General features: G+C 42.4%; 1 protein-coding gene across 1 annotated transcript in view; it reads left to right on the forward strand.

The window, feature by feature from the left end:
* Nucleotides 1-528: 528 nt before the first annotated feature.
* tdrd5 (tudor domain containing 5) overlaps nt 529-27,216 on the forward strand; it is a 37,010-nt gene continuing 10,322 nt past the window's right edge. Inside the window, exons 1-13 of the mRNA XM_068003736.1 lie at nt 529-760; nt 2,002-2,397; nt 2,824-2,984; nt 9,277-9,360; nt 11,883-11,939; nt 12,934-13,087; nt 14,326-14,450; nt 19,223-19,425; nt 20,429-20,641; nt 21,300-21,366; nt 22,573-22,773; nt 23,287-23,469; nt 26,733-26,903. Of these exons, the coding sequence (XP_067859837.1) occupies nt 529-760; nt 2,002-2,397; nt 2,824-2,984; nt 9,277-9,360; nt 11,883-11,939; nt 12,934-13,087; nt 14,326-14,450; nt 19,223-19,425; nt 20,429-20,641; nt 21,300-21,366; nt 22,573-22,773; nt 23,287-23,469; nt 26,733-26,903 (2,247 nt within the window). The remainder of the gene's footprint in view (nt 761-2,001; nt 2,398-2,823; nt 2,985-9,276; nt 9,361-11,882; nt 11,940-12,933; nt 13,088-14,325; nt 14,451-19,222; nt 19,426-20,428; nt 20,642-21,299; nt 21,367-22,572; nt 22,774-23,286; nt 23,470-26,732; nt 26,904-27,216) is intronic.

The following is a 27,216-nucleotide window of genomic DNA, read 5'->3' on the forward strand; positions in this document are numbered from 1 at the left end:
TATTTTGTACATGTAATTGTATTCTAGGTAAATAAGTATATCCAAATCTTTAAACCCCCTCCCTCCCCCCAAAAAAAAATCAGTGGCAGTTTGGATGGGCCAGGTAGGTTAGGGGAGCCCCCAAAAATCATAAGCTCAATTCTGCTAGCAACCAACATGTTTAGATTTTTATAGACACCCATGCAGTTCTTACAATTGTTTCTTATTAGTCTAGTTACCACTGTAGCAATGGTATATACTGGCATTCTTGTTGATTCTTTTTGCTAGATATAGAAAAATAAAAGTAGATTATCTTCAATGTTCATATTCCTGCTTTTAAAGACATCACTTCCTCCAACTCATCACAGGTGATTCGTTAGCTGGACAAATAAAACTTAAAACCCTTTTTAAAAACTCAGTGGACTGATCAGATTCCAGTTCTTAACCGTGACATTTCTAATTTCTCCTAAATAGCTGATTTACTAAAGTGAAGTGAGCCTGTACTGTGTACATTTTTATTTTTTTTAATGATTATTGTAGTGTGCTAGAATGTCAGATCAGGAGGAGTTGCTGGAGGTTCTAAAGAAGGAGCTGCGGTCTCTGCTGATATCTGCCAAAAATTGTCTGACGCCTGTGGAGTTAGAAAGGGATTACTACAGCTTGATGGGAAAGCGGCTGCCTCTGTATGCTTTAGGCTATAGGTCTGTTCTGGAGCTTGCCTCCAACATACCAGATACTATCAAAATTCACACATGTGGAGATGGCAGCATCCTTCTGAAAGGTAAGCAGGAATCTTCTGTTTAATACACAAAAAATAACTGATTTTTTTTAGCACTAATTGATTTAGAAAGTTTTTTTCTTTCTCTACCCTCTCAAACCTACAGAGTCATTTAATGTTAAGTGTCATCTCTGACTGAAAAGCAAGACTGGAGACTTGCTCCAATCCCTTTATCAATACTGCTGTATAGCTGGGTGTCTCATGTTGTGGTCCTTCCTTCTCTGTGGGAGAGGCATCTGGACTGTTTGTGACAATTTCCCCTGAATTTCCTGTTGAAATTGGAAATTCACCAAGTGAGAAATTGCAAGGGTACACCCACATTACACTATATGTGCCACAGTATGTTGATTATCAACCACTATGCCCCATGTTTCCTCAGCACATGTTCTCTCTTACCACTTCATTTATATGTTTAAAGAAAATTTCAAAGATTGAAGTTTTCAAACTGCTGATGAAACTGGATTCAAACAAGTTAGATAGGCTAATTAAAATGGATAAGGATAGGAGGACTAGCAGTCATGATTTTAAGATTAGGTTAGGTTTGATGCCAGGAAGTATTTCTTTTTGCAGAGTCATCGCCCTGCCAGGACGTGGTAAGAAGTTGCTATAGTCCTTTAAATGGGATCTTAAGTTTCTGAGAAGAGGACATTTCCAGTTACAGGGAGTGTGATGCTAATTAATTGTGATTATGATGAACATGGGCTACCACAATCCCCTGGAGATTGCCCTGGGATGTTGGACAGGAATTTCCCAGAAATATTCCTGAGTTGGCTGCTGATTTTCTCTTTTTCCTTTTTAACCTCTTGCAGGAGGTAGCATTAAGAGGCTGGGTGAACAGTGTATGTGGTTGCACCGTTATTTGGATGGGCGTGATTGTTTTTTGTCACCCTTTTCATTTGTTTGTATGTATGCTAAAGAGCCAAATGCTTATAACTGAAAATAGCTTAACATTTTTATAGAGTAACCATGGGGCACCATCACAATGAGTCTTTTTTGATAGGTTTATTAACTTGGTGATTTTAGCATAACTTGCCACCATCAGATGAAACAAAATTTATAGATGGCATTATATTGTTGCACATGGTGTGGAAAGGTAATATGTTGGGTAGAAGTGATCTTACATCGGTCGTGTGAGATTTTCTGTTTTTGGATCGTTCTCATGTTTGCATAGAGGATAAATAAATTAAAATAATGATAGCTATTACACTTTTGGTTAATCTGTTTTTTGAATAATTTTTTTCCAGGGGTTGGGAATGAAACCACAAAAGGAATTGAAGAGCTGGTGGCAAAAGCAAAGGTCTCCTCTAAGACTAAACGTAACTTGAGAAAAACTAGGTTTGAACTCACGCAGAAGCAGGCATTCCTGCCCAGGCGGTGCAACACCACCCCAATTCTACCCGCATTAGTGAAATGTGAACTTAGAGAACTGGTGGCATCCTTCCCTGGCGGTGTCCTGCTGTCTGATTTTGACAAGTCATTTGTGAAAAAGTACGGACGACCATTTCAGTACACAAGGTACGGCTTTTACTCCTTACAAGAAGTTCTCAGAGCAGCTGCAGATGATCTTGAAATCCAACAGACACGCCGGGGTTCCCTGCTATTGCTGAGAAACAGAAATAGAGAAAGTCTGCTTAAGCAAGGTGGGTTTTTAATACAGTACATTTCTTTTTAATTTGATTTATTTTGCTTTCTTTAAAGCTTTAAAGAATTCTTAATTTTTGCCAATTTGTTAGTCCTCCCTTTCAAATGTTCATACATTCTGGAGGATAAATGATGGAGTTCATAGATGTTAACGCTGCTTCTTAGCTGACCTGCCAAAGCATTAATAAATAGTGGATTGTCTGGAATGCTACTTGGAAACCAGGCCTTTTCTCTTGGTTCAGCTTGTTGAAATCAAACTTCCTGTCAAAGAATCACTAAGTAACCTCAACAATTGTAGAAATTGTCTACCACTTGGCAAGAGGATGGACACCTACACTGATGCATTCAGAGCTGAAGAGCAGTAGTTAACTCTTCCAGATGTTGATGCAAATTTCACCATCTAATTATATTTTATATTGATTTAGGTAAACAGCCCAACCAGTCCATTCAGAACAATCAAGTCCAGTCAAAGGTGATAACAGTGCTATCGAGCCCCACCAAAGTGCCCACAGAAAAACGGATTTCGCCACCTTTGAGACCAGGAAATGTACCAGACCCAGAGTACTTTGATAGAGGTTTGAAAAAGGTCTGCATCTATTTGGTCTATAAGAATATTGGATATTATCATTTATATTTTTGTGTGTTGAGCTTCAATGTGCTGTCCCACAGAGGGAAGCAGTTCCTCGTGGTTAGTTACTTATCCATCTAGTTGTGCCACTAGAGAAGTTGCAGAACAGAGATTGGGTGTTTTCCCCAGATTGCCATTATGAACTTCATACTATCATTGCCAGTAGGATGTTTGCCTATCCTTATAACCTGGAAATGGTGCAAAAAAAACCAATGAGGAGCAGAATAAGATGGACTAAAATAAATGAGTTGTGTAACACAATTTTGTGAAGGCAACATTTTTGTTTTAAAGATCATAAAGAATATGTTTGTGTGTCTCTCTCTCTCTCACTCATGTCCCTCTTCGTCGCTCCCTCCCCTGATGTTTCTTTCTGTTCCATGAAGTTTTTTTTATTTGTTCATGGGATGTGGGCGTCGCTGGCAAGGCCAGCATTTATTGCCCTGGAGAAGGTGGTTTGCACAATGTTTTTCCCTCCATGATGATTGGTTTATATTTGTGTCCACGATTGCTGTTTCTTTGTCATGATCTTGGTGTCTGTGTCTCTCACTGTAATTTGTTCTCCCCGTTTGTCTTTCTGGTGATCTCTCTGGGACATCTTTGCTATCTATCATTGCCCCTCTCTCTGGCATCTCTGTGATATAGCTTTCTTTGTAATGTTTGGTTTTCTTTGCAGTATTTTCTCTCGTCACTGATGTTTTATGCTTTTTTTTGTCTCCTTTTGATCTTTGTTGCATGTCTTGGTTTATCTATCTGTTCCCTGTGTCTCAGATCTCACAATTTTCTGTCTTTGAAACCAAATGTCCCACTCTGCCACTGATTTTTCTCTGTGCTGTTTCCCCTCACCAATCTCTTATCCCATCATTGGATCTTTCTTGTCTTGGGATGGGCAGACCCGAAAGGGTGTAAATGTAATGAAATGACCAGGATGCCAGCAGGAGTTAGGCTGAAAGGTAGAGGATGTGACAGGGGAAGTAAAATTCAAATGGTCAGTATGGCCCTTGCAGGGCCAGGGAAAAGATAGAGGGGCAGATGGGGAACATTTCAGTATATGGGGTGTAGCTGATTTCGGCAGCATGAACGGCACTGGAGGGGAGGGAGGCAGGGCCCAAGATGGCAAAAAGACAGACAGAAGCAGCAGGGGTGTAGAAGCAAAGGCTGGGAGGAAGCATCAAGAGTGGTAGAGGATCAGAAGAGTGTGGGATGGCAAAGTAGCGGTCAGGTAGAAATAGTGGCCAGTGGAGGAGGCGGGGTACCGGAAGAGGCAGAGGGTGTGGAGACAGTGTGGCGGGAGAGCAGAGCTGCAGCAACATTAGGTGAAGGCCAGCAGAGAATGCATGAGAGCAGGATAGGAGCAGTGCGAGAAGGGTGACTGAGAAAGTGGGCTAGCAGAGCCAGGCAGAAGAAAGGCCACGAGAGAGAGCACGTGTGGCACAGCAGGCAGAGGTCCTGGAGACAACAGGCTGTGGAGTAGCGTAGGAGCAGTGGAGGAAGATCAAAAGAGGCTACAGGGCACAGTAGGGCACCGGATGGGTGCGCTGCAGGGCATGAGACAGCAGCAAGAGACTTAAAGATATAAAGAACGTGATTTTTTTTATAATGCTTTTCATGACTCAGAATATCCCAAAGCGTTTCCAGCCAATTAATTACTTTTGAAAGTGTAGTTGCTGTTATGTATGTTATACAGGATTAAAAAGATTAAAAGAAATGGATTTAAAAAAAATTAAAATTAAAATGGACAAACCTGGGTGACTTGCACCGCATAATAAAATTAAAACTAGGCCACTTAGGAGTGAAATCAGAAACTGCTTTTTCACACAAAGGGGAGCTGAAATCTAAAACTCTGACACATTTCCCCCCCCCTCCCCCCAAAAAGGGCTGTGGATGCTAGGTAATTGACATTTCTAATACATAGATCGATAGATTTTTGTTAGGTAAAAGCATTAAGGGATATGGAGCAAAGGCAGGTAAATGGTGGTACAGATTAGCCATGATCTAATTGAATAGTGGAACATGGTTGAAGGGCTGAATGGCTTAGCCCTATTCCTATGATTTAAAATTATGAGATGGGAAGTAAATAAGTGTGCTAACTGGAAGTGTGCACGGTTGCAAGCAAACTTATATAGTGAACCTCACATTCTGAGTAAATGAGTTTGTAAACTATAAAAAGAAAATAGATACTGCAAATCTAAATTTTACAAAAAAGAAAATGCTAGAAATACACAGCATTCCATTTTGGGTGTGTACCTTTCTGACTGAGGATACACACCTGAAGCATCATATTCTGTCTTTTCACTTTGCAGATGCTGACTGACCTGGTAAGTATTTCCAGCATTTTCTGTCTTTTTTTAGTTACGTTTGTTGCACCAGATTAAAAGGCTATAGCGTCATCTGTGGAGCAAGTAAGAATAACAGATATTACTGTTCCAGCATTACCCATTGATTTAAATGTATCGGGCACATGACCAACTCAAGGATTTTAATTTATCACTGTTTGATTTCTTGTGCTGGTCTTACCTGTCTGTCTTTGTTTTGCTGATTCTCTGTCTTTTTTCTCTTGTTTCTTTCATTCTCAGTGTAGACAGATTGAGACTGGGGTAGGCAGCAGGAAGATAGACAGAATTGTGGGCACAAAGAGCGAGATCGGGAGGGATATGATAGAGAGAGACACATTCAGCAGGGAGGAGGCTAACTTCCTCAGCAGAGGGGTGGGATCTGGTGGTTCGTAACAGTCTCTTAGTGGGGGAGGGGCATGACCTCTTTCAGCAGAGAATGGGGTGGGGATCGCCTTGCAGTGCATACTGACTGAGTGCCAGAGGAGGCAAGAATGGGAACAGGGCAAGGAGTGGAGGAAAGGGGCAAATGGGGAAGTGATTGGAAATCTGAGTGGAAGGCAACAGGCGAAAGTAGGGGGACGGGGACAGGGAACAATCTCAGTGGGGGGAGCCAGGCAACTTTCTCAGCAGGAGAGAGAAGGGGCCACGCCAAAGACAGCAAATTCTCCCATTTGGGCCACAGAAATTCTCTTGCATTCGCTTATGGGCCTCTTGTATTACTCCACTCAAGTCTCCTCTCTTCAACCACTCGCGGACGTGAAACCTGCCAATACCGTCTCTCTTTGGTCATTCTCAAACCTTAAAACTCAGCAGATGAGGACTAAATCCAGCCAATTCCAAGGGCCGAGACAGGAAGGTCTGCAAGCAGATGGAATTACGTAATGATTAATGGGATCCAGCTGTTGTCAGCATGCTCATGCACTTAAGGTTTCGGATACGGCACTAGTAGCTATGCCACACTACCCTGTCGTGCACATTGCCAGAGATAATAGACCTGGGGCTGCATGTCTGCAAGGACAGTAGGGGAGATTGAAGTGTGTTACTCAGTTCAGCTGCAGTGAGCATATAATTCAAGTCTAAGGGATGGCTTAACTGGCTATTCAAGCTTTCTCTTCATATACCACTTACCTAGAATCTATTCACTTTTAACTTAAAAGCTGTCTTAAATCCAGCCTCATTGTAACGTGAGGAAAACACATTCCTGGAAGAACATCTGGTGGGGATGGTGGGAGACTTCATGCTAACTCACATCAAGACTGCATAGTGGGAACTTCTGTTCTTTCGGCTAATGTTACCTGACAGGCAATTTTAAATGTTAAACTATCACAGCACGACTCATGGGCATAACCGGTTCTACAGGTAAATATTGACACTTTTAAAATGGTTTTTCACATTGATAAAGCGTGACATAGGAGTTTTAAATGTATTTTGAGATGGAATGTTGTGACCCAGTCAGCATTTTTAATATATATGTTGATGCTCTCCCAAAACTGCTTTGTATCAATTGAGCAGTGGTAGTATAACTGGCCTGTAAGTATTTACCTACATTATTCAGATGAAGATAGCTGCATTTCAGGTACATTGAATAATAATTTGCAAAGTTACTTCAACATTAAGAACAAGAGGATAGCTAAGGAAAAGGTGGGACCCATCAGGGATGATGAGGGTAACTTGTGTGTAGAAGCAGAGGATGTGGGTAGGGTTTTAAATGAATATTTTGTCTCTGTATTCACAAAGGAAAGGGATGATCCGGACGTAGTAGTTAAAGAGGAGAGGTGTGAAATATTGGATACGGTAAACATAATGAGAGAGGAAGTACGAGAGAGACTGGAATCCTTGAAAGTTGATAAGTCACCACGGCTGGATGGATTGCTTCCTAGGCTATTGAAGGAAGCCAGGGAGGAAATAGTGGATGCTCTGAGGATCATTTTCTAATCCTCACTCGATACAGGGGAGGTACCGGAGGACTGGAAGACTGCAAACATAGTACCATTGTTTAAAAAGGGTACGAGGGAAAAGCCGAACAATTATAGGCCGGTCAGTCTTACCTCTGTGGTGGGCAAACTATTAGAATCAATACTGAGAGATAGGATAAACTGTCACTTGGAAGGCATGGTTTAATCCGGGATAGTCAGCATGGATTTGTTCAGGGAAGGTCATGCCTTACAAATCTGATTGAATTCTTTGAGGAAGTGACAAGGAGGATTGATGAGGGTAGTGCAGTGGATGTTGTCTACATGGATTTTAGTAAGGCATTTGACAAGGTCCCACATGGCAGACTGGTCAGAAGGGTAAAAGCCCATGGGATACAGGGAAATGTGGCGAATTGGATCCAAAATTGGCTCAGTAACAGGAAACAAAGGGTAAAAGCCGACGGATGTCTTTGCGAATGGAAATCCGTTTCCAGTGATATGCCACAGGGCTCGGTGTTGGGTCCCTTGCTGTTTGTGGTATATATTAATGATTTCGACTTGAATGTAGGGGGCATGATTGGCAAATGTGCAGACGACACAAAAATTGGCCGTGTAGTTGATAGTGAAGAGGATAGCTGTAGACTCCAAGAAGATATCAATGGGTTGGTGGAGTGGGCGGAAAAGTGGCAAGTGGAGTTCAATCCGGAGAAATGTAAGATAATGCACTTAACGGGAATAGATTGAGAGGGGTAGAGGAAGTGAGAGACCTCGGAGTGCATGTGCACAGGTCTCTGAAGGTGGCAGTACAGGTAAATAAGGTTGTGAAGAAGGCATACGGAATGCTCTCCATTATTAGCCGAGGTATAGAATACAAAAGCAGAGATGTAATGATGGAACTGTATAAAACGCTGGTAAGGCCACAGCTGGAGTATTGTGCACAGTTCTGGTCACCACACTATAGGAAGGATGTAATTGCTCTGGAGAGACTGCAGAGAAGATTTAGAAGAATGTTGCCAGGGCTTGAAAATTGCAGCTACGAGGAGAGATTGGATAGGCTGGGGTTGTTTTCCTTGGAGCAGAGGAGGCTGAGGGGAGACTTGATTGAGGTGTACAAAATTATGAGGGGCCTAGATAGGAAGTACCTGTTTCCCCTAGCGGAGAGTTCAAGAACTAGAGGACATAGATTTAAGCTGATTGGTGGAAGGATTAGAGGGGACATAAGGAAAAACCTTTTTACCCAGAGGGTGGTGGGTGTATGGAATTCGCTTCCCGAATTGGTGGTAGAGGCAGGGACCCTCAACTCTTTTTTAAAAAGTACTTGGACCTGCAGCTAAAGTGCTGTAAGCTGCAGGGCTACGGACCGGGTGCTGGAAGGTGGGATTAGAATGGGCACCTGGTTGTTCTTCGAGCTGGCGTGGACACGATGGGCCGAATGGCCCCCTTCTGTGCTTTATCTTTTCTATGGTTCTAACAGTCTGCTGTTGCTATCTGAGAGCGTGGGCAACTGAACAGAAATGTTGCTCAACATAACACTGGAGTTCAGCTATCCCATCAGACCTCCAGATGAGGCTCTTAAAAAATCTGCTACAGTGAAAAAATATGTTTTTAGGGAGCATGTTAAAGAATTGCAGGCGACCTTGTCTCTAATTCCCCCCCCCCCCCCCCCTCACAATTGAATAATGGCCAGTTTCTTGGGAAATGAAGAGAAAGCTGCGTTAAAAGAATTTACCAGGGCTATGTAATCTAACTAAACGGGTGATGGCAAGTGAAAGGTTTAATTGCTTCTGCTGAAAGTAGGCTGACCAGTTGCCAACCATAAATGACTAAAATGGGAAAGTATTGGGCTGCCTGTCATGAATGTGCTGATTTGGTGTCTTTGTATAACTGGGAAGAGGCAAGTGAATAGGCTAGAAACTAATAGCAGTTTCATTCAATGGCTTCACCTCTATTCTTGAATTGATACTTTGAGATAACATTTTGTCAACCCTTGCCTTTTTGTTCAAGCTTGTAGAAGACCTGAGGACAGTACTTGTAGATAAAGGGGTCGGAGGAACCATTGATTCAAAAGTGAAGGAGAAAATTCGGTTTGTAAGTAGAAATTGAACATTGTTTCACTAACTTTTTTTGGAGGGGGGGCGGCGGATGGGGAGCAAGGAGGAGTGTATTAATTTATGTTAAACCATGTGGTAGTCAGTTTGAATCGTAAATATTTTTTAAATGGCCGTGACTGGGAATGCTTGATCTTAAAAAAAAAAATTAAAGCTACAGAGAAACATCTTCCTTTGTGTTTTCCATTTGTACTGTTAGAAGCAAAGTGCAGCAAAAGACATGAAAACACCACATTTGTGTTTTGTCTGGTAAGTTTTTTAAGTGGGGACTCATTCACAGTTACTTTTATATTAAAAATGCAGTCAAATATAAAACCCTATGGAACAAAATAAAAATATTAAGCTTGCAGCTCCAACATAGTTTCAGAGACTGCCCATGGAACAGATGCAATAGGCTGGCTGTCATTTTTTGCTCCTCTTCAGGGAGGTGAGGAAAGCTTGGATAGAAGTATTCTAGAGCATCTCTTGTAAAAAAAAAATAAAACTTTGATTATTGAAGAGATGGGTCTTGTCTGTTTTGCCACTGTACCATCTGGTTTCTGTCTCCCTTGACCCACTTGGTGCTGCAGTCAATGACATTCTGGTTCCTGTAACTAATATTTTGTTTTCACTAGAGGTTTTTGGCTCACTTTCCTCTTTTTGTTTTTCAAGATGCCACCAATGTTTCTTGAGCAAGATGGGGGCTAAAAGTCCCCCAGTGCATTCTGTGGGGAAAGTTATGCTTGAGCAGCTTTTCTTGATTTGAAGGGAAGCTTGCTGATATGGGTCAGAGAGAAACGGCAAGACGAAGTTGGGATCCCCATGACCAAGCTCTGAATTAAAGCTATATTTCTGCATAAATAGAAAGGCATCTCATTTAATACATCCAAGGTTTTGGGGGGGAGGAAGGACAGATAACTACAGCAGGGTGGCCTATTAGCTGACACACAAGCGTTGGATAGAAACTTCCCGTTGACTTGGAAAGGAAACTAACTCATTGAAATATTTATATTGGAGGAGTGCAAAAAATACACTTTCAAAATGTCCTGTATTAGAAAATCTGATCAGAGTATGCTCTTATTTGACATGCCCCAAGAACATACCATTTCCACTTACTGAACATTGGGTTGTATATGGCGTTGGACTAGAACACAAATCACAGGCTGCGATACTGAGCCTATAGTGGGTCTTAGTATGGTACCATCTGGAGTGCTGTGTGCATTTCTGCATATTACAGGAAGGATATCATGGTACTGGAAAAGCTGCAGCAAAGGACTAAACAGCTGATACCTGGCATCAGACACCTGAGTTATAGAGTGAGACTACAAAAGCTGAGTTTACTTGCCCCAGAGAAGAAAAGGCTGAGGTATTAAAGATCCTAAAGGGTTATTAACAAGTTGAACCCTGATAAACTGTTTACCATGGTACCAAGAATCACAGCGAGGAGGCACGAGAGGAAAGGTGGATGGACAGATCAGAAAGCTATTTCACAGAGGATGATGAATGTTTGGAATGGACTGCCCAGGGAAGTGATTGAGGCTGAGAACATTAGTAATTGTAAGAGAGTTGGACAAACATTTGGTAAGCAAATTAATTGAGGAATAAAAATCGTGGATTGTGTATGCTAATTTTGAACTGTTCAGAATACCCAGCTGGATTTAAATGGTCTTTTCCTATGATTTGCCCTGGATTTATTCATATGCTACTGAATAACTTCTGTTAAGAAATAGCTACAAGAAAAGTACTCCCAGGAATGACGCTGTGTGTTAGAACCGCTGAACACAGCGGTGAGCAAACCGATGAAAGATACTCTCCTTCTAAAGTAAAATAATTGGATGACTGGCTCACTCATTTTCACTGCTGGAAGAAACCATGAAGTAGATGTGTGTGCAGGGTCCACAGATGATTGTGAATGGCTTCAGGAATTGCTGGATGGATGGAAGTGAAGATGATTTGACCAGGTGCAAAATGATGGTTGCTACGTGGACAGTGGGCTTGACTTAGTTTCAACTTGCCTACTCTTTGAATCTGATGGTTATAAATTTTAGAGTTTCTTAAAAAAAAAAGTTAATTTTTTTTATATATCCACTATCTTTGCCATTGCTTGTTACAGTTTAATTCATATGTTGCACTTCAAGTAATTCAATAAATTTTGGTTCCTGTATATAATATGCAGCACCCATTTTGGGGGGGGGGGTAGAAAATTTATTATAGTGAAAGATTTAGTGTAGTTTCTGATACAGTTCAAATGTTTCCTGGTCTCTTCTCCTCTGTGCCATTTTCTGGTTTTGAAACCCTTCTCTTCCCTTAGCAGATTTTTAAAAATTGATTTATAATTGATATGAAGTTTTGAATGCTATGCCATTCTTATTAAATGGAGACCTTTAGCTACAAGCTTAACTGACTTCAGATTAGTTTATTTTCTTAGTTTAGCCATGACCTAGGGAATAGAAAGCTTAAAAAAATGTTGTTAGTTCAGTCCTGCATGTGGTTTCTGATGGATCTATTCTGTCTCTAATTTAGACAGTAGCACAAAGACCTGATGGATTACTGGCATCCAAACTCCCTATGGAATTCAAGGTAACTCCAGGAGTCAAAAATGTGTGAACAAAACGTGCACACGTGTACAATAGAGATAAAACGATTAGGATGGGTTAGCCTATTAATGTAGCATGTAAACAGAATTTTTAAAATGAAAATTGGTTGAAAGGATGGCTGTTTATGACAAACATTCTCTACAATTTACTGAAGTATATTTGCTAAATTGTGACGACATTCCTAACAAATTAGAACTGCTGTTTTACACGGATGTTTTTAATGAGCTGCTGAGATCTCTGGAAAGTGCCCTTTAGATCTGTTTTCATAGCAACTTTCCATCCTTGACATTTTTGCAATGGATTCTAACACTCAGTTAAGAAATATTGAATACTGAATTGTATTTTTAAAGTATATTATGATTTTTTTTGAATGCTATCCAAAGGATTTGGCCTCTGCATTTTACAGTATTTTCTCTTAATTTCCTACTGTGGACTAGAATTGATTTGCTTATGTTGGCAGTTTTGGAGCAGGGAAGAAATTCTTCTGATAGCCAGTCTCTAATCTGAAACTTGTCTGGGCACCACACCCATAGGTGTGAACCAACTGAATTCTTTTAATGAGAATTACCAGCGTTGAATAAGCAATGCATAGAAAGGTCTCTGATGTTGGATGAAATTGCACAAATCACCATGTCTGCAATGTCAACTGCTTTTTACACTTTTCTCCTGTTCTAACTGACCTTTTCTTGAACCAACTGTTTGATACAGATCTCCAAATTTAAAACTGAAATAAATCTTTGTTTTAGCCTTCCTCCCCCATCCGCAGACAATGGCAAATCCTGCTTGTATGTATAGATTGAATTTTGCCTTTTTTTTGGAGGGGGGAGGAAAGAGACACCTATGGTGGCAAATCTAATATTTCTTAGGGATCCTCAGTGTAGTTTCAGTGTCCTGTTAGACATCCATTGAACAGACTACTTCCAAATAACAGTAGGTGAATGTCTTAATCTGAAAAATGTGTTTTTCTTGAATTTCAGAAAATTTTTGGAATGGAACTTCCATTAAAGGAGCTGGGTTTCTATAGTGTGACTGAACTTGTTGGTGCCATAAGTGATATCTTCTACGTGGAACGTGACTCTGTAAATCAGGATTGGCTAGTCTTTGACATCAGACACTGCAAGTCGCTTCAAAGTAAAGGGCTAATCAAGCACCGTTTGTTTTCTGTTTAGTTGTAGGATGTTCATCTTCAGGTGAAACTAAATCCCATAAATTCCCTGAGGATTCCTGAAGTCACAGTCATTATGATTTAGGTTCCTACGGTCTTGGTGTGTGTTTTTTCAATTAAATAAATTTGCTTTTCCCCATTGTTCTCTATATCTCCCTTAACACAGACCTTTTAGAAGATAACCTTGAGGCCTTCAAGATGGTATACTCTGTAAGTGGCTGGTAACAGGCTTGTGAGAACATTACAATGTGACTGGCCATAATATTTCCTTTCCTCTGTCCCTCTCATACTTGTGGAAAATGCCTGACGTTTTGTTCAGTGCCTTCTTACAGTGGCAGTGTTGATAAAGGGATAATTGTCACTCTACCAGCTGTATGGCTCCAAAATAAAATGAGCCTGGGCAATCTTAATCTAGTTCCTAATGGGTTTGGGCCTGTGGCACAAACTAACACTAAATTAGGAATCTCATGCAGAAGCTCTAAATGTGTGGGAAAGGAAAAGTTCACCTTGATGAAATAATGGGTGCTAATCTTAAATTGGGGTTCAGGCATACTAATGGAAATGAGTGGAGGTAATGTGCAAGACCAGAATAGACCATTGCAGTCTATTAGGCTGATCCCACAGTTCTAAAATTACTGTATCCTATCTCTCATCCCCCTTAATCCCTTTTTCTGCCAAATATCTATCTTATTTTCTCCTGAACTTACCAACACTATCCACTGCCATTGTCTCTTCAGGCAGTCTGTTTCATACAGTAACAACTTTCTGTGAGGCTAAATCTAAGCTGTCTGTTCACCTTCCTTCTTTTGAGCTTGTTAGTGCTCCCTGTAGAATTTGTGATTGTCAATTGTATAATTAGGGTTCAATTTATCTATACCCTATTTGAAGCTTGAATATGTCAATCACTCCTGAGCTGCCTTTTCTCTAGTGTAAACACTCCTAGTTTCTGGAACCTCTCCTCAATCTCGGGTACCTAATCCAAGGTATTAATTTAATTTCCCTTCACTGTGTCCTCTAATGCCAGGATGTACGCACTACAGTATGGCGACCAGAATCGCACACTGTACTCCAGGTGGGGGTGGATTATTTTATTATAAAATAAAAGATGTACCATAGTAGATTAGTATTGGTAAATCTTTTTAATTTTCTCCAATACAAATACTTCAATACCACAATCAAATTTTTTTGTGTTCTCCTTTTCTAGAGCATGAGGAATCAGAACTCAACAAAATCAATGCACTGCCATCTGCAGACTGGAAAAATGCAATTATTGCAGACATTAGGAAGCCTGAAAAGAACCTTAATATTAAAACAATTAAGGTGGAAACGGTAAAGATTAAAATCTTCTCCCATTTAAATTTGATCTCTTGTTATTCCTCAACGCCTCATATACTATTATCACTCCAAGGCCTGAAGTTACGCTCAAATCTCTTGCCAATCTCATTAACGTACGTCCGAACATAAAATGAGCGTAAATAGTCAGCGTGGTTTGAATGTAATTGGAACATAACCAATGGGGCCTCAAGGTATTAAGGTGGAGGACTATAAATGTTTTGGGGGGTGGGGAGTTTCCTTCAGAGTGAGGCTAGGGACTGCAAAGTAAGTAGCACACAGCTCCCTGTCATAAAGATATTTAAATAATTAATTTAAATTGCTCCGAAGAGAGTCTCCATTGTCTCAAATCTTTCCCTCCTCACTGTTGACTGCTTTTCAGGAGAAGGCCGCTAGGAAGAGGGAATGGGGAGACTTTGAGGAGGTGGAGTGTGAAGGTGACCACGGACTGCTGAGTTAGTGGAGCCTGAAGAAGTGTCTGCTGGTGGAGCATCAAAGAGGCATGAGGACTCTGGCATCCATTAGCAGTAGCATGGAGCTTCTTGCGGGTATGGTCTCTGAGTCTGCTGCAATGCTCAGCACCCATGTTGCATAGGTGGCTGCTGCATTGGGACATCCAGCAACTCCGCCAGCAGAGGACCACGAGAGAGGAGTTGGAGATTCCACCTTGATGGAAGCTCAGATCCCGGCCCTTGAGGCTTTTGGTGACTGACTGGAGGGTGTGATGGATCATGGCTTCCAGTCTCTTACTGAGGTCATGCGGGATCTGATGCCAGCCATCAGGCTGATGACTGGGGATGCAGAAGAAGACTGCGGCAGAAGGGTGGCTGGTGTGGATCAAGTGGCTGCTGCTGCCAACCTGGGCTCAGACCTTCCAACAGCAGGCACGGTGCAACCTGTACACAGGCAGGCTGCAAGAGGCAGCTCAGGATCTCCCTCATGGGATGCAGACATCTCCTGGAATGTCAGTCGAGGCCTATACATTCTTTGAGCTGGGTACTTGTGTTTGGGCTGCTGCCTCCGCTGGTGGTGCTTCACTCTCAGGGCCTCCTGTCCCTCTACATTACAATAGCAGGCAGGCCTGGAGCCAGCAAAAAAGCTATTTTTCTGGAAAATGGCTGTCTGCATTAACAGGATAAGAATGGCTTCAGAGCTTCTTGAAGCAGCTGATTGCGTCTGCTTTGGGTGTCTCTGGGTGCCTGAAAGTCTGGTTGTAATTTGAAGAGAGCCTCTGCGCAAGCACAATTGCAGGAAACTCTCATACAAGGTTCTGTAAATTGGGGGGCCGAGCCATTATGAGCGCAGATGTGTTCGGGTGGAGGGATCGTAAAAGATCAAGATATGGGCGTATTATAATTATGCTCATATTTGATTTGCACCCTGAATGTGCGTGTCTTTCGGCACAAATAGGTAGGAAATTCCAGGCCCACAACCATTTCCGGCTTGGAGGGCCGGCAGCTAACTCTGAACTTGAATGTGATTTCTGGTGGCAGTGTTGTATGCAACTGACAGAGGCCACTCTTAAAGCTGTGTAAATTTTACCTCGCTCATTGTAAGCTGCTTGGTTGCAGTGGGGTCTCCCAGCTCTGAAGTAATTCAGAATGTTATTAACAGTTTCTGATCAACAGTCCAGGGACCTGAACCTTAATAATCTGCAATTCTGCTATATTATTCACTCCATTGTTGCCTCATTTTATAAGCCCTGGGATCAATGGATATTTCAGAATATATGAATAATTGTGAAATTGTTGGATCTGTTTTCAATAATCCAAACTAATTAGATTTGGGGCCCTTGGTAATTCCAGTGATCGTGGCATTTGACTCCTAGTCAGATGGTCCAATAATTCTAGGGATACATTGTTTCATCCTCGGTGATTTCAACCTCTATCTCAACTCATCATGCTCTCTCCTCTGAGTTCACTGCCCTCCTACCCTCCCTTAATCTCTCCCTCCATATAAACTCCCCAACCCATGTTAACGGTCACCCCCTCGATCTTGCCATCTGACGTGGCCTCTCTACTCCCATCGTGTCAATCACGGATAAGGCCATCTCTGACCACTCCCTTGTATCCCTCTCCACCCACATCCCCCATCCCCCTCCCAACCCCACTTCCCCCTCCCAACCCCACTTCCTTCTGTGTCCGCCCCTGGGGAAAAAAACTCTTACCTCATGTCATTTACAACGGCACTTTTAAATTCCCAACTGTCTAGCCTTTGGCCCTCCATTTACCATGACATTTCTGCAGCTATTGATCTGCTCAACCACTCCCTCACCTCCACCGTTGATGCCCTTGTCCCCATTAAAACCATTAATCTCTCTCTCTCTCACCCTCATCTCCACTCCTTTAAGTCCAAGGACGCAGACTTGAACGTTTATGGCAGACAACTGGTTTAGCCAATCGTCGCCAGATCTGGCTGGATCACATAAAGCACTATCGGGTCCTGCTCTCCTCTGTCAAAATTGGTCACTATTTCAAGATCATCCTGGAATGCAAAGGTAACCCCTGGTTTCTCTTCACAACAAACCGTATTCTTAAACCTCTCTTCCCCTGCCCTTGCACCACCTGCAATGCGAAGTGCGAGAAGCTCATGGACTTCTTTGTCACTAAGATTGAGACCGTCCAATTTGCTGCCTCTGCCGCTTCCCTCCCTACCCCTAACCCACCAAGCCAAACCTCCCCTAAGGATTCCTCTTGCCGTGATCTTGTATCTTTCTCTAGTTTCTCCCCTATCTCCCCTTGGGCCCTCTCCGAGCTCATCTTGACAATGAGACCCACATCCTGCTCCCTCGACCCTTTTCCCACCAAACTGCTGACCACCCAACTTCCCTTCCAGGCCCCCATGTTGGTTGATATTGTTAACAGTTCCCTCTCCTCAAGTACTGTCCCCCTCCCCATCAAATCTGCTGTGGTCACCCCCCTCAAAAAAAAAACCCACCCTTAGCCCTTCTGTCCTTGCAAACTATCACCCCATTTCCAACCTCCCTTTCTTCTCAAGTCCCTGAATGTGTTGTCGCCTCCCAAATCCCGTGCCCATCTTTCCCGTAACTCCATGTTTGAATCCCTCCAATCAGATTTCCGCCCCGCCACAGTACTGAAACGGCTCTTCTCAAAGTCACAAATAACATCCTATGTGACTGTGACTATGGTAAACTATCCCTCCTCATCCTTCTCTACCTGTCTGCAGCCATTGACACTGTTGACCACACCCTCCTCCTCCAATGCCTCCTCCGTCGTCCAGCTGGATGGGACTGCACTCGCTTGGTTCCATTCTCATCTATCCATTCGTAGCCAGAGAATCACCTGCAATGTCTTCTCTTTCCGTTCCCATGCCGTTACCCCGGAGTCCCCCAAGGAGCTATCCTTGGCCCCCTCCTATTTCTCATCTACATGCCGCCCCTTGGCGACATCATCCAAAAATATAACCTCAGATTCCACATGTATGCTCTACCTCACCACCACCTCTCTCGACGCCTCCACTGTCTCTCTCATTTGTCACACTGCTTGTCCAACATCCAGTACTGGATGAGCAAAAATTTCCTCCAACTAAATATTGGGTATTGAAGCCATTGCCTTTGGTCCCCACTGCAAACTCCGTTCCCTAGCCACCGTCTTCATCTCTCTCCTTGGCCACTGTCTAAGGCTGAACCAGACCGTTCGCAACCTTGGCGTCCTATTTGACCTTGAGATGAGCTTCCGACAACATATCCGCTCCATCACCAAGACCACCAACTTCCACTTCCGTAACATTGCCCGTCTCCATCCCTGCCTTAGCTCATCTGCTGCTGAAACTCTCATCCATACCTTTTGTTACCTCTAGATTTGACCATTTCAATGCTCTCTTGGCTGGCCTCTCATCTTCCACCTTCCATAAACTTGCGCTCATCCAAAATTCTGCTGCCTGTATCCTAATTCGCAACAAATGCCGTTCACCCATCATCCCTGTGCTCACCGACCTACACTGGCTCCTGGTCCAGTAACGCCCCGATCTTTAGAATTCTCATCCTTGTTTTCAAATCCCTCCATGGCCTCACCCTTCCCTATCTCTGTAACCTCCTCCAGCCCTTCAACCCTCCGAGATCTCTGTGCTCCTCCAATTCTTGCCTCTTGCGCATCCCCGATTTTAATCATTCCACCATTGGCGGCCTTGCCTCCAACTGCCTAGGCCCTAAGCTCTGGAGTTCCCTCCCTAAACCTCTCCACCTCTCTCCTTTTAAGTTGCTTCTTAAAACCTACCTCTTTGACCAAGGTTTTGGTCACCTGGCCTAATGTCTCCTTATGTGGCTCAGTGTCAAATTTTGTTCGTAAACCTTGGGACATTTTACTACGTGAAAGTTGCTGTATAAATGCATGTTGTTTATCTCTCAGCCAGATCCCAGTAGTCATGGAGGAAATAGGCTGGACCTACAGCCAAAAGGTTCAAGTAACTAGGGTGAAGTATTAAACTCCCAATCAGAGAGCCTGGTAACTGTAGGTTAGTGTCTTGGAGGCCTTGCCTAAAAGGCCACTCAAAGCGTTTACCAGTCTTGATTGTCATCCCCTTTTTAGACAAACTTGGACAGGTTTTCTTCTTGCATCATCCAAGCAGACCAAGGAACCTTCTGGTCAAACCAAGCAATTAAATTAATGACATTTGTGGAGATTTCTATAAACTGAACTCTTCCAACTGAGGAAGAATATTGGAGGTGGGTAGGGGATAATGTACAAAAATAAGTTTTATGAAATGAAAGATAGTGGACCTTACTTTACAATTTGTTGTCTTTTATACAGGTTAAGGAGACCCAGTATTCACCAGAATTTGAGATTCCACCAGATGCTATACAGGATGGAAATCTCTACAAGCTACCAGAGCTGGAGGAAAACTCCTTTGTCTGTGTGTTTGTAGAAAGCGTGAGTTCGCCCAGTCAATTTCATGTGCGTTTCTATGGGGATTGCACCTCTGTGATGCTGGAGGATCTGATGATTGAGATGAGGTACAGGCTTTTAGCAGTGACTTGTTATTGTCATTTTTTTGTCTCTTTCCCCTAACAAGTAAAACATTTAAATGTAAGATATGTTCTTGTTCTTAATAAGATTTTAATTTAAAATAGAAACAGAATAACTGGGAGTAAATTATACAATAAACTCCCATTTTGATGAAAAGGTTTGACATTGACTTTCTGACACCTCGCCTGAACCACAATTAAAATGTAAGAGTCAACTATTGTGCTTAGTTGGGTACCGAACAAGGGCAATATGATGTGGGGAGATGATGATTTTTGATCTTGATCCTGGGTGTGTCATCGAAAGATATTGTTGAACACTTTCAACAGGAGTCCCCAATTGAATATTCTACATCAGAGCTGCTGCAGTGGAGTACTACATTAAGTAGTTGCCTTCTGGTAGCTCTTGTCTGGACCTAATATGATGTTTGTTTCTGTTGGGTGACCTAGCCTAGGAGACACTGGGTCCAACCCAAGACTAAGATTTTTCGTTGTGCTTTTAGTCTCTGTTGAGGAAAGTTAATTAGAAGGTGAATGGTGATGGACTGAGATGATAGTACAATTCTGAATTTGTGACCCTGGCTGTCTTATCAAAGCAAAAGTGTGCCATTCCTGACCTGCAAAAACATACGCTTTAAAGTCGAGTCATCCATCCTAAGACAGGACTGCCGCTCCATCGTGGTAGAGGGCCAGATGGTGGGTGAACCTAATGGAACACTCCTTTACATTTCGTACAATAGTTTTCCGAGCACTTGCTTCCATTGTTACCTTCAGGGAAACTGGGAGGAGAGCTCAACTGTACTCTACCCATAGCAGAATAGACTCGAGCCTTTTTTTTAAAAACAGTCCTTGGGTAAGTAGATCTAAATAAATTTGTAGATGCATTTACAAACAAAGCCTAGCCATATGCTATAGGTATGACTGGCAGCCAGTTCCAGAAATGGTCATTCTGAACAGGCATTGCACTAGGTGTTAATTTTGTTTTACTTTTCAGACGATGCTATTCCTATGAAGAGGTCTCAGAACGCTATGCGATGCCAGATTCATTTATCCGATCAGGACAAGTGTGTTGTGTGCGGAATCCTGGTGATGTGTGGTGGTACCGTGTCATCGTCCATCGGGTGCTAGATGAAAAACAAGTGGAAGTGTACTATGTTGACTTTGGAGACATTTCTTCTGTGGAAAGATCCAGACTAAGATTCCTTAAGTATGAACAACTTCTTTTACATGGGTTGTAAAAGTCTATGCTACTTCTGTTTAGGTCTGCTTATTTCCAGTTGTTTGAGGCTATATTCATCATCTGGGTAATTTGAGAATTCTTGCCTTCATTAGGAAGAACATTGCATATGTAATTTCAAATGGGTCATCTCACTCCATAGCAATCATTTTTTGCTATTGGCCTAGGAATGAGTTCGATGTTGAATATCCTGAAAGAAGCCATTGTCAGTCAAAAACGACCTAATAGAATGTACACGATGGGTTGGGGGAATAATGATTGTTAGGAACAATATCGATGAAAACATTTATGAAATTCAAAACAAAAATATAAATCCTTGTGTGAAGAAAGTTTTAGGCCTTAAAGCTAAATGTCAATGTGCTTCGAGTAGGTGTAGTTTTGATTGAACTTCGGGTCAGTGTGTGGTATCCTCTAGTTACAATGGACTGAAATAATGTTTTATCGGTGAATTTATATCAAATAGACAAAGTGCACCTGTCAATTGTAATCACCCTTACAGAACAGACAAACACGGATGGTATTTTATGATCTGAAATGTTTTTTGAAACTAGATCTTGCCAACCAAATACCTACAAAGATTAAATGAACCCTGCTATCTCCAATCCTAAAATTGCTTTGTCTTCCTTAGATGTTGTCATTCAAAGCTACCTGCCCAAGGAATTCCATCAAAGCTTATGTGGCTACAACCAATTGAGGTAGGGCAGAAGATAAATGTGGTTTGAATCAATTTTGCAGATGTTTTAAAAGTAAAACCCACTGCAATTACTTTTGGTCCAGTTGTGGTGGGCCTTATTTAAAGCAGAGTTTCCCAATTTAAAAATTACTAGTTGACCTCCCATGGTATTCCACATAAGGAGTGAAGAACAAAATGTGCTGTTCAGGTGAAGCAGGGTTAGAGGGCAGGGTATAATTCTACCAGGGCACGCAGCTATAATTCAGACCCCGTTTTAAAATCATTCATTGTCTTTTTTTTCTACATAATACTTTGATTTTTGTATTATCATTTATAGTTAAATTACAAAACTTGCAGCAATTTGGAAAGTCCAGATGCAAAACTAAGGTGGCAGGAGGGTGCAATTCTCTTCCCACCACTTTCTTTCTGCTGTCTTCCCCCAGTCTTTATGCTTACCTTCTGTACTGCTCGCTCTATCTTGCCGCCCTCTTGCACTTCTGTCTATCCTTCTCTTCTGCCAATTCTGGTTGTGTGCACATATTTTCCTCTTCTCATCCCCCTTTCTACTTTTATCTGTTGCTTGCTATTTCTGCATCATTTCTTGCTTTCTCTGACTTTTTCTCCTTTACCTCCTGTTCCCTTTCACTAACTGTGCTTACGATGCTGTGACTGACTGCATGCGAGCTGAATGGATCATGGGGAGAAGATCGGGTGTTGGAACTTGAGCAGAGAATATGGTGGACTCAAAAAGAGGGGAGGGACTTGCTGTGTTTGGAGATAAGCCAAACAAAAGTGTCAAAGCATTTGCATATAAAATGGACAACAAAGCCCAACCCAATAATTCAAGCTCCCAGTGCTCCTTCAACACTATCACCAAAAAAGTAGTTTAACAGTTTAGTCAATTCATAATGTGTGGATAAATGGCTACCTCTTCAACATAACAATAGTGACTGTACTTCAAAGTAATTGTATGTGAATCACTTTGCAACTTATAAGGTGTTATATAAGTGAAAGTTCTTTCTACATAAATTGATGATTTGTATTCAGAAATAGAAATTTGATTTCTCGAACTGGTTTTGATTCAGGTTTAGACAATCAAATATTATTTGGTCAAAATGAGGACTTATTTGTTCAATCACTAATTTTTGTCCTACAGACACGATGTCCGTGAGGTGTGGTGCCTCTCCAGATGCAACACTTAATACAGATTTAATTTTCCTTTTGGCAGGATGATTGGAGCACAGCTGCTAAAAATCAGTTCCTGAGATTTTGTGGGAAACAACCACTGGTGGCCCTGATTTGTGGATACATTGAGGATGTGCTGCACTTGTTCCTTTGTGATACCTCTACAGACAAGGATATTTACATTAATGATGTTCTTAAGAAAGCAGGTCATGCTGTGCCCTGTCTTACAGACAACGCCACTAAGGTACAGTCAGTGCCAATTGTAGCAGGCAGATTGGAATTGTAATTCCGTTTCTTAAAAGTACGCCATGTGTTCTAAAGGGCCCTTTTAATCCCACTGACCCACATGCCATTCTTTGTCCAAGATAGTGAGCAGGGCACCTGTTGATCCTTTGCCCAAATGCTGCTCTTCAGCCTAATGCTGGGAGGTTTCGCAAAATAGCATAGGATGTGAGAGCATTCTGGCTTGTGCATGGTACCTTTGTCTCAGCATGGCTGATGTTGGGAAAACAGATGGCTGGGGAGAACAAACCCACTTGCTACTTTGATTAAGGAGAGTGTACATTGGAACACCAAGTGAGAGACTTATATACTGATGTTAAAATGAGTAAAAAGAAAGAGATAAATTAACTCTCAAATTGGTAAGGAACAAGAGAGTCCTTGTTACTGGCTTTCGGCGTATGTTGGTCCAGCTCCAGTAACCCGCAAAATAGTTTTTTGAGCTTTGGTTATAACTCCTTTCTGGTTTTGGCTGTAGGGATTTGGGCTGTTTAACCCAGCTGCCCTGTATTTGAAACCAAAACCAATTTCTGTAAAGGAGGTGCCATCAAAAATTAAGGAGTCTGCAACAACCCCACTTGACAGGAAACCTAAATCCTCCATAGCAGAAGAGGACTACAAAAAATCAGACATTCCAGCACATGGAGGGAACAGTGAACGGGTGAGTTAATCTTCATTGTTTAGCTGTGGAATGTGGCAATATGGTAATGTTTAGTTATGTTTTAAAATAACAAATCAATCCCCTGTGGCGTTGCACGGTGAGTCAAAACTATATCCATTATTCATCTCAAGCACGTTAGAAGGCAGTGGGATAACTAGGAAGGGGGGGGGGGGGGGGAGAGGGGAGGGGAGTGGGAGGGAATCGGGGGGGGGGGGGGGGGGGGGAGTGTTGGATGGAGAGAGGAGGATTTTCAGATGGGTTAGATAGATGGGTGGGGGGTGGGGGGAAGCAGGAGGAGAGGTTGGAGGTGAGGGAGCAACAATGAAAAGGTGCATAGCATGTGGGCCTGGGGCCATTTCTTGACAGTGGGGTGGATGAGGAGACGGGGTGAGGAGAGGAAGACTAGGGAGACGGAATGGAGGAGATAGGGAAGGGTTGGGTGGTACTATATTCCTCAGTGTGAGGAGGGAGCTGCACTGGGTCAGGGCCCAATTCCACCTCTTTAGGGGGGGAGGAGAACAGAGGAGTAATTTTCTTGGGGGTGGGGGCTGTACATTGCAAAGGATTGGCTTTCAGCACAGGATGGGGATGGTGCTGACTTGCTTTTGGGTGAGGGCTGGAAAGGGAACGAGCTGTCTGGGTGGGGGCAATTTGCTTTTCAATGAGTGAGAGGTGAGTTACTGCTCACGGGGGAGTCGAGTAGGCCTGAATTTGTTCTAAGCGCTGATTGGGGAATCCAGCTTTAGCTCGAGGTTGGAGGGCGAGTGGAGATTTGTACATTGTGCGGGGTGGGGGGAGAGGTGCAGAAAGGGAGAGTGGGAGTTCTGAACTGTACTCATGAGGGGGGCTGGGGGGTGGTTCATTTTCTAGTTACTAGGGGATGGGGGGGATAGTTTGCCACAAAGTTGCCTACTGAGGGATGTGGGGAATATGCTTAGTGGGACAAGGGTTTGTCCAGAACAAAGCTCAGTGGTGGAGGGGATGATTTCTACTTAAGAGTGAATGGGGTTGTCTTGAGTTCCAATGGCTGGAATTTAATGGCTTATCCAGAAATTCTTAGTGCTGGGGCCCATCTTTAATCCATAGCTGGGGTGAGGCGGCTGGATGGTTACGTTCTCCATTTAGTCCTACATGTGGTTGTTCCAAATACGTTTATTGGGAGGGAGGGCACTCTGAGACCGTAGTTGGGGGATTGGGTGAAGGTCATTCTCCCTGACTTGTGGAGTTCTGTCCCATTAACGGTTCAGTTTTACTGCTTTCTGCTGAATCTCGGGAAGCTGCTGCCTTGACCATCAGTCTGTGTGCTGCCGCAATGTTTGATTGGCAAGTCCATTGCTATCTTGTGCTCAATGACTGTGTAGCAGCATTTCAAGAAATGCTCCTTCAGAAGTTTTGCCACTAACGTATGTTATTCAATTGGTTTTTCTTGTCCACATTTCAGTTACAATATTACTTTGTACTAAGATTTTTAGCACTCTTCCTAAACTGGCTTCTATAAATCTGACCATGCCTACAGCAGCTGAATAAACACTGCCATTTCAGTTATCACAGTTTATGATCGCTGAGATTTATATGTCTTGGGATGTGTTTGTCCGGCCGTTTCCTCAAAATAAATGGCAATTTTTGGTCGGAATACATATCTGGACATTATTGGGGATGCTATTTGAGGCCGTCATGTAACATTAGGTGCTGTCCCATTGTAATCAATTGGATTCCTGGGACCACTCACTTTTTAATATAGAATAGATTATCACATTGCACTCTTACCCATTTCTCTGGCTTTCTACCTCCATGATGCCTACAGTATCTGAAAAAGCAGGAAAGAAATTTAATGCTATGAATCCAGACAGTAACACACAGTTGGATAGGTACTCATGAATAAGTTTTCTCCTTGTCACACTCTTAAGGTTGTTTCTTCTCCTGCCCATCCATTGTGGGCAAGAAGGTCAAAAGAAGGACCTTGCTTTGTCTGCTAAGGCCAAAAATAGGGTTTTGAGTTTGAGTGAAGTTACGTCCAGAGGTGTTCCATTTGAATTGAAATCTAGCTCTCTTTGCATCATTATTGTATCTATGTTGATATTTTCCACTGGAGAGGTGATCTTAGTGTCTGGAAGTGGTGGCAGGGTGTTCTTGAGGAATACTGGCATGATGGTGGCAGGTTGTGGGAGCATTGGAGAAAGGTTGAGGGAGTTTTAGGAGGTGGATCCTGGTAGGTGGGAACAGTGAGGGAGGTTGTGGGGTAGTGGTATAGCTGCATTTGTGGCTGAGACTGGAGAACTGAATACAAGTCCTTCAAACCTCTTCCTGTGCTTTTACTATCTTAGGGATGAAGCAGAATGAAAGTGGTAAGCCTACAGTTTTCTCCCTTACCATCCCTAAAAAGTTTAAACAAGTAAAAGGCTTGCCCACAATTTTGCTGAGGAAGCCTCTGGCATTTAAAGCTCAGTGTTTATCCTGTATGCTATAGTAAACATGCAAAAAGTCCATAGCAACTTAAAACAGTTCCTGCTTGCAGCTGGGAACACACTTGCAGTCGGAAGGAGCAATAATCGTGAGTGGTAAAGGCCACTTCAAAGGCTTAGAGGGTGGGGAGAACCATTGGGCAACAGTTAACAGTCCACTATTACTAAGCCTGAGACGGGTGGTGCTGTGGAGAACACCCCAACCTGCCTTTGACTCGGAACTGGGTGGATTCATTAGGGGGCAAGTATAATAGGTAACTTTTATACTATGACAGAAGAATGTAACAACTTGGCTACTGCTTTCTGCTTTAGGATCATACTTCCCAATCCTGACCTATAATATTCCAATGAGGAGGAGTCAACTGGTATACAAAACTTATTTTTCTAACCACTGACATAAAGGTATGTAGCTAGAAAAATAAATGACGCCCCTTGAAGGATTATGGTTTAGGAATGGGAAGTATTAGTAAACACAGATGATTCTTCCGAATCACTAAATATATGGAGCCAATGCATCACCCTCCTTGGCTCTGTTTTACTTTAAACATAGAGGTAAACAATTAATTCCTATCGTAATCACTATGCATGTAGTGCTAATTAATCAGCCTCTCCATCCTAATTGTGGTCATATGGAGTTATTTTATCCATTCTTCCCCTCCAATTCTAATACTGTGCCACTATATTATGAAGCTGGCCATTCACCCCAAAGCCCGAATTAGTGCACATTGAACTGCCACCTATCGCAATCAATGTAGGATTCTATCACCAGCAACCTGTTGAGAGATACCGATTCTTTTACAGGATTTTGAATCCCTATCATCAGATTTGCCGTATCTGGAACCTTATCCATTTTGCTCTGTTACTTCAGTTGAAGATAATCCTAAATCTTTGAAGATGTCTGTACTTGGAGTGTATGAAGAAACTGAATATAATGAGCTCCCAGCACTTGAGGTGGTGGAGGAGGAAAAGCAGGTCTGTGTTATCAGCTATTAGAATTGACTACTAGAAACTTGGTAACTAGTAACAAACCTTTGCACAATATTACTATATATTTAATAATAGCTCTGTTTTGTGTGCCGGTAGGGATAACTGGTACCATCTCTAGCTGCACCATTATTGGGATAACTGGTATCAGTACCATCTGTTTCGGTTGTGGGTGGTAGTTCTGTTTGCCATAAGATACATTACACACCCTTGGAAATCAAACCCCAGATCCCATAGCTGTGAAGAGCTTTTACAAGTGATGCATGTAGAGTTGGAAATCTTAAAAATTGTGAAAGACAGT

This window comes from Heptranchias perlo, chromosome 22, assembly GCF_035084215.1.
Source record: "Heptranchias perlo isolate sHepPer1 chromosome 22, sHepPer1.hap1, whole genome shotgun sequence".
Classification (NCBI taxonomy): domain Eukaryota; kingdom Metazoa; phylum Chordata; class Chondrichthyes; order Hexanchiformes; family Hexanchidae; genus Heptranchias; species Heptranchias perlo.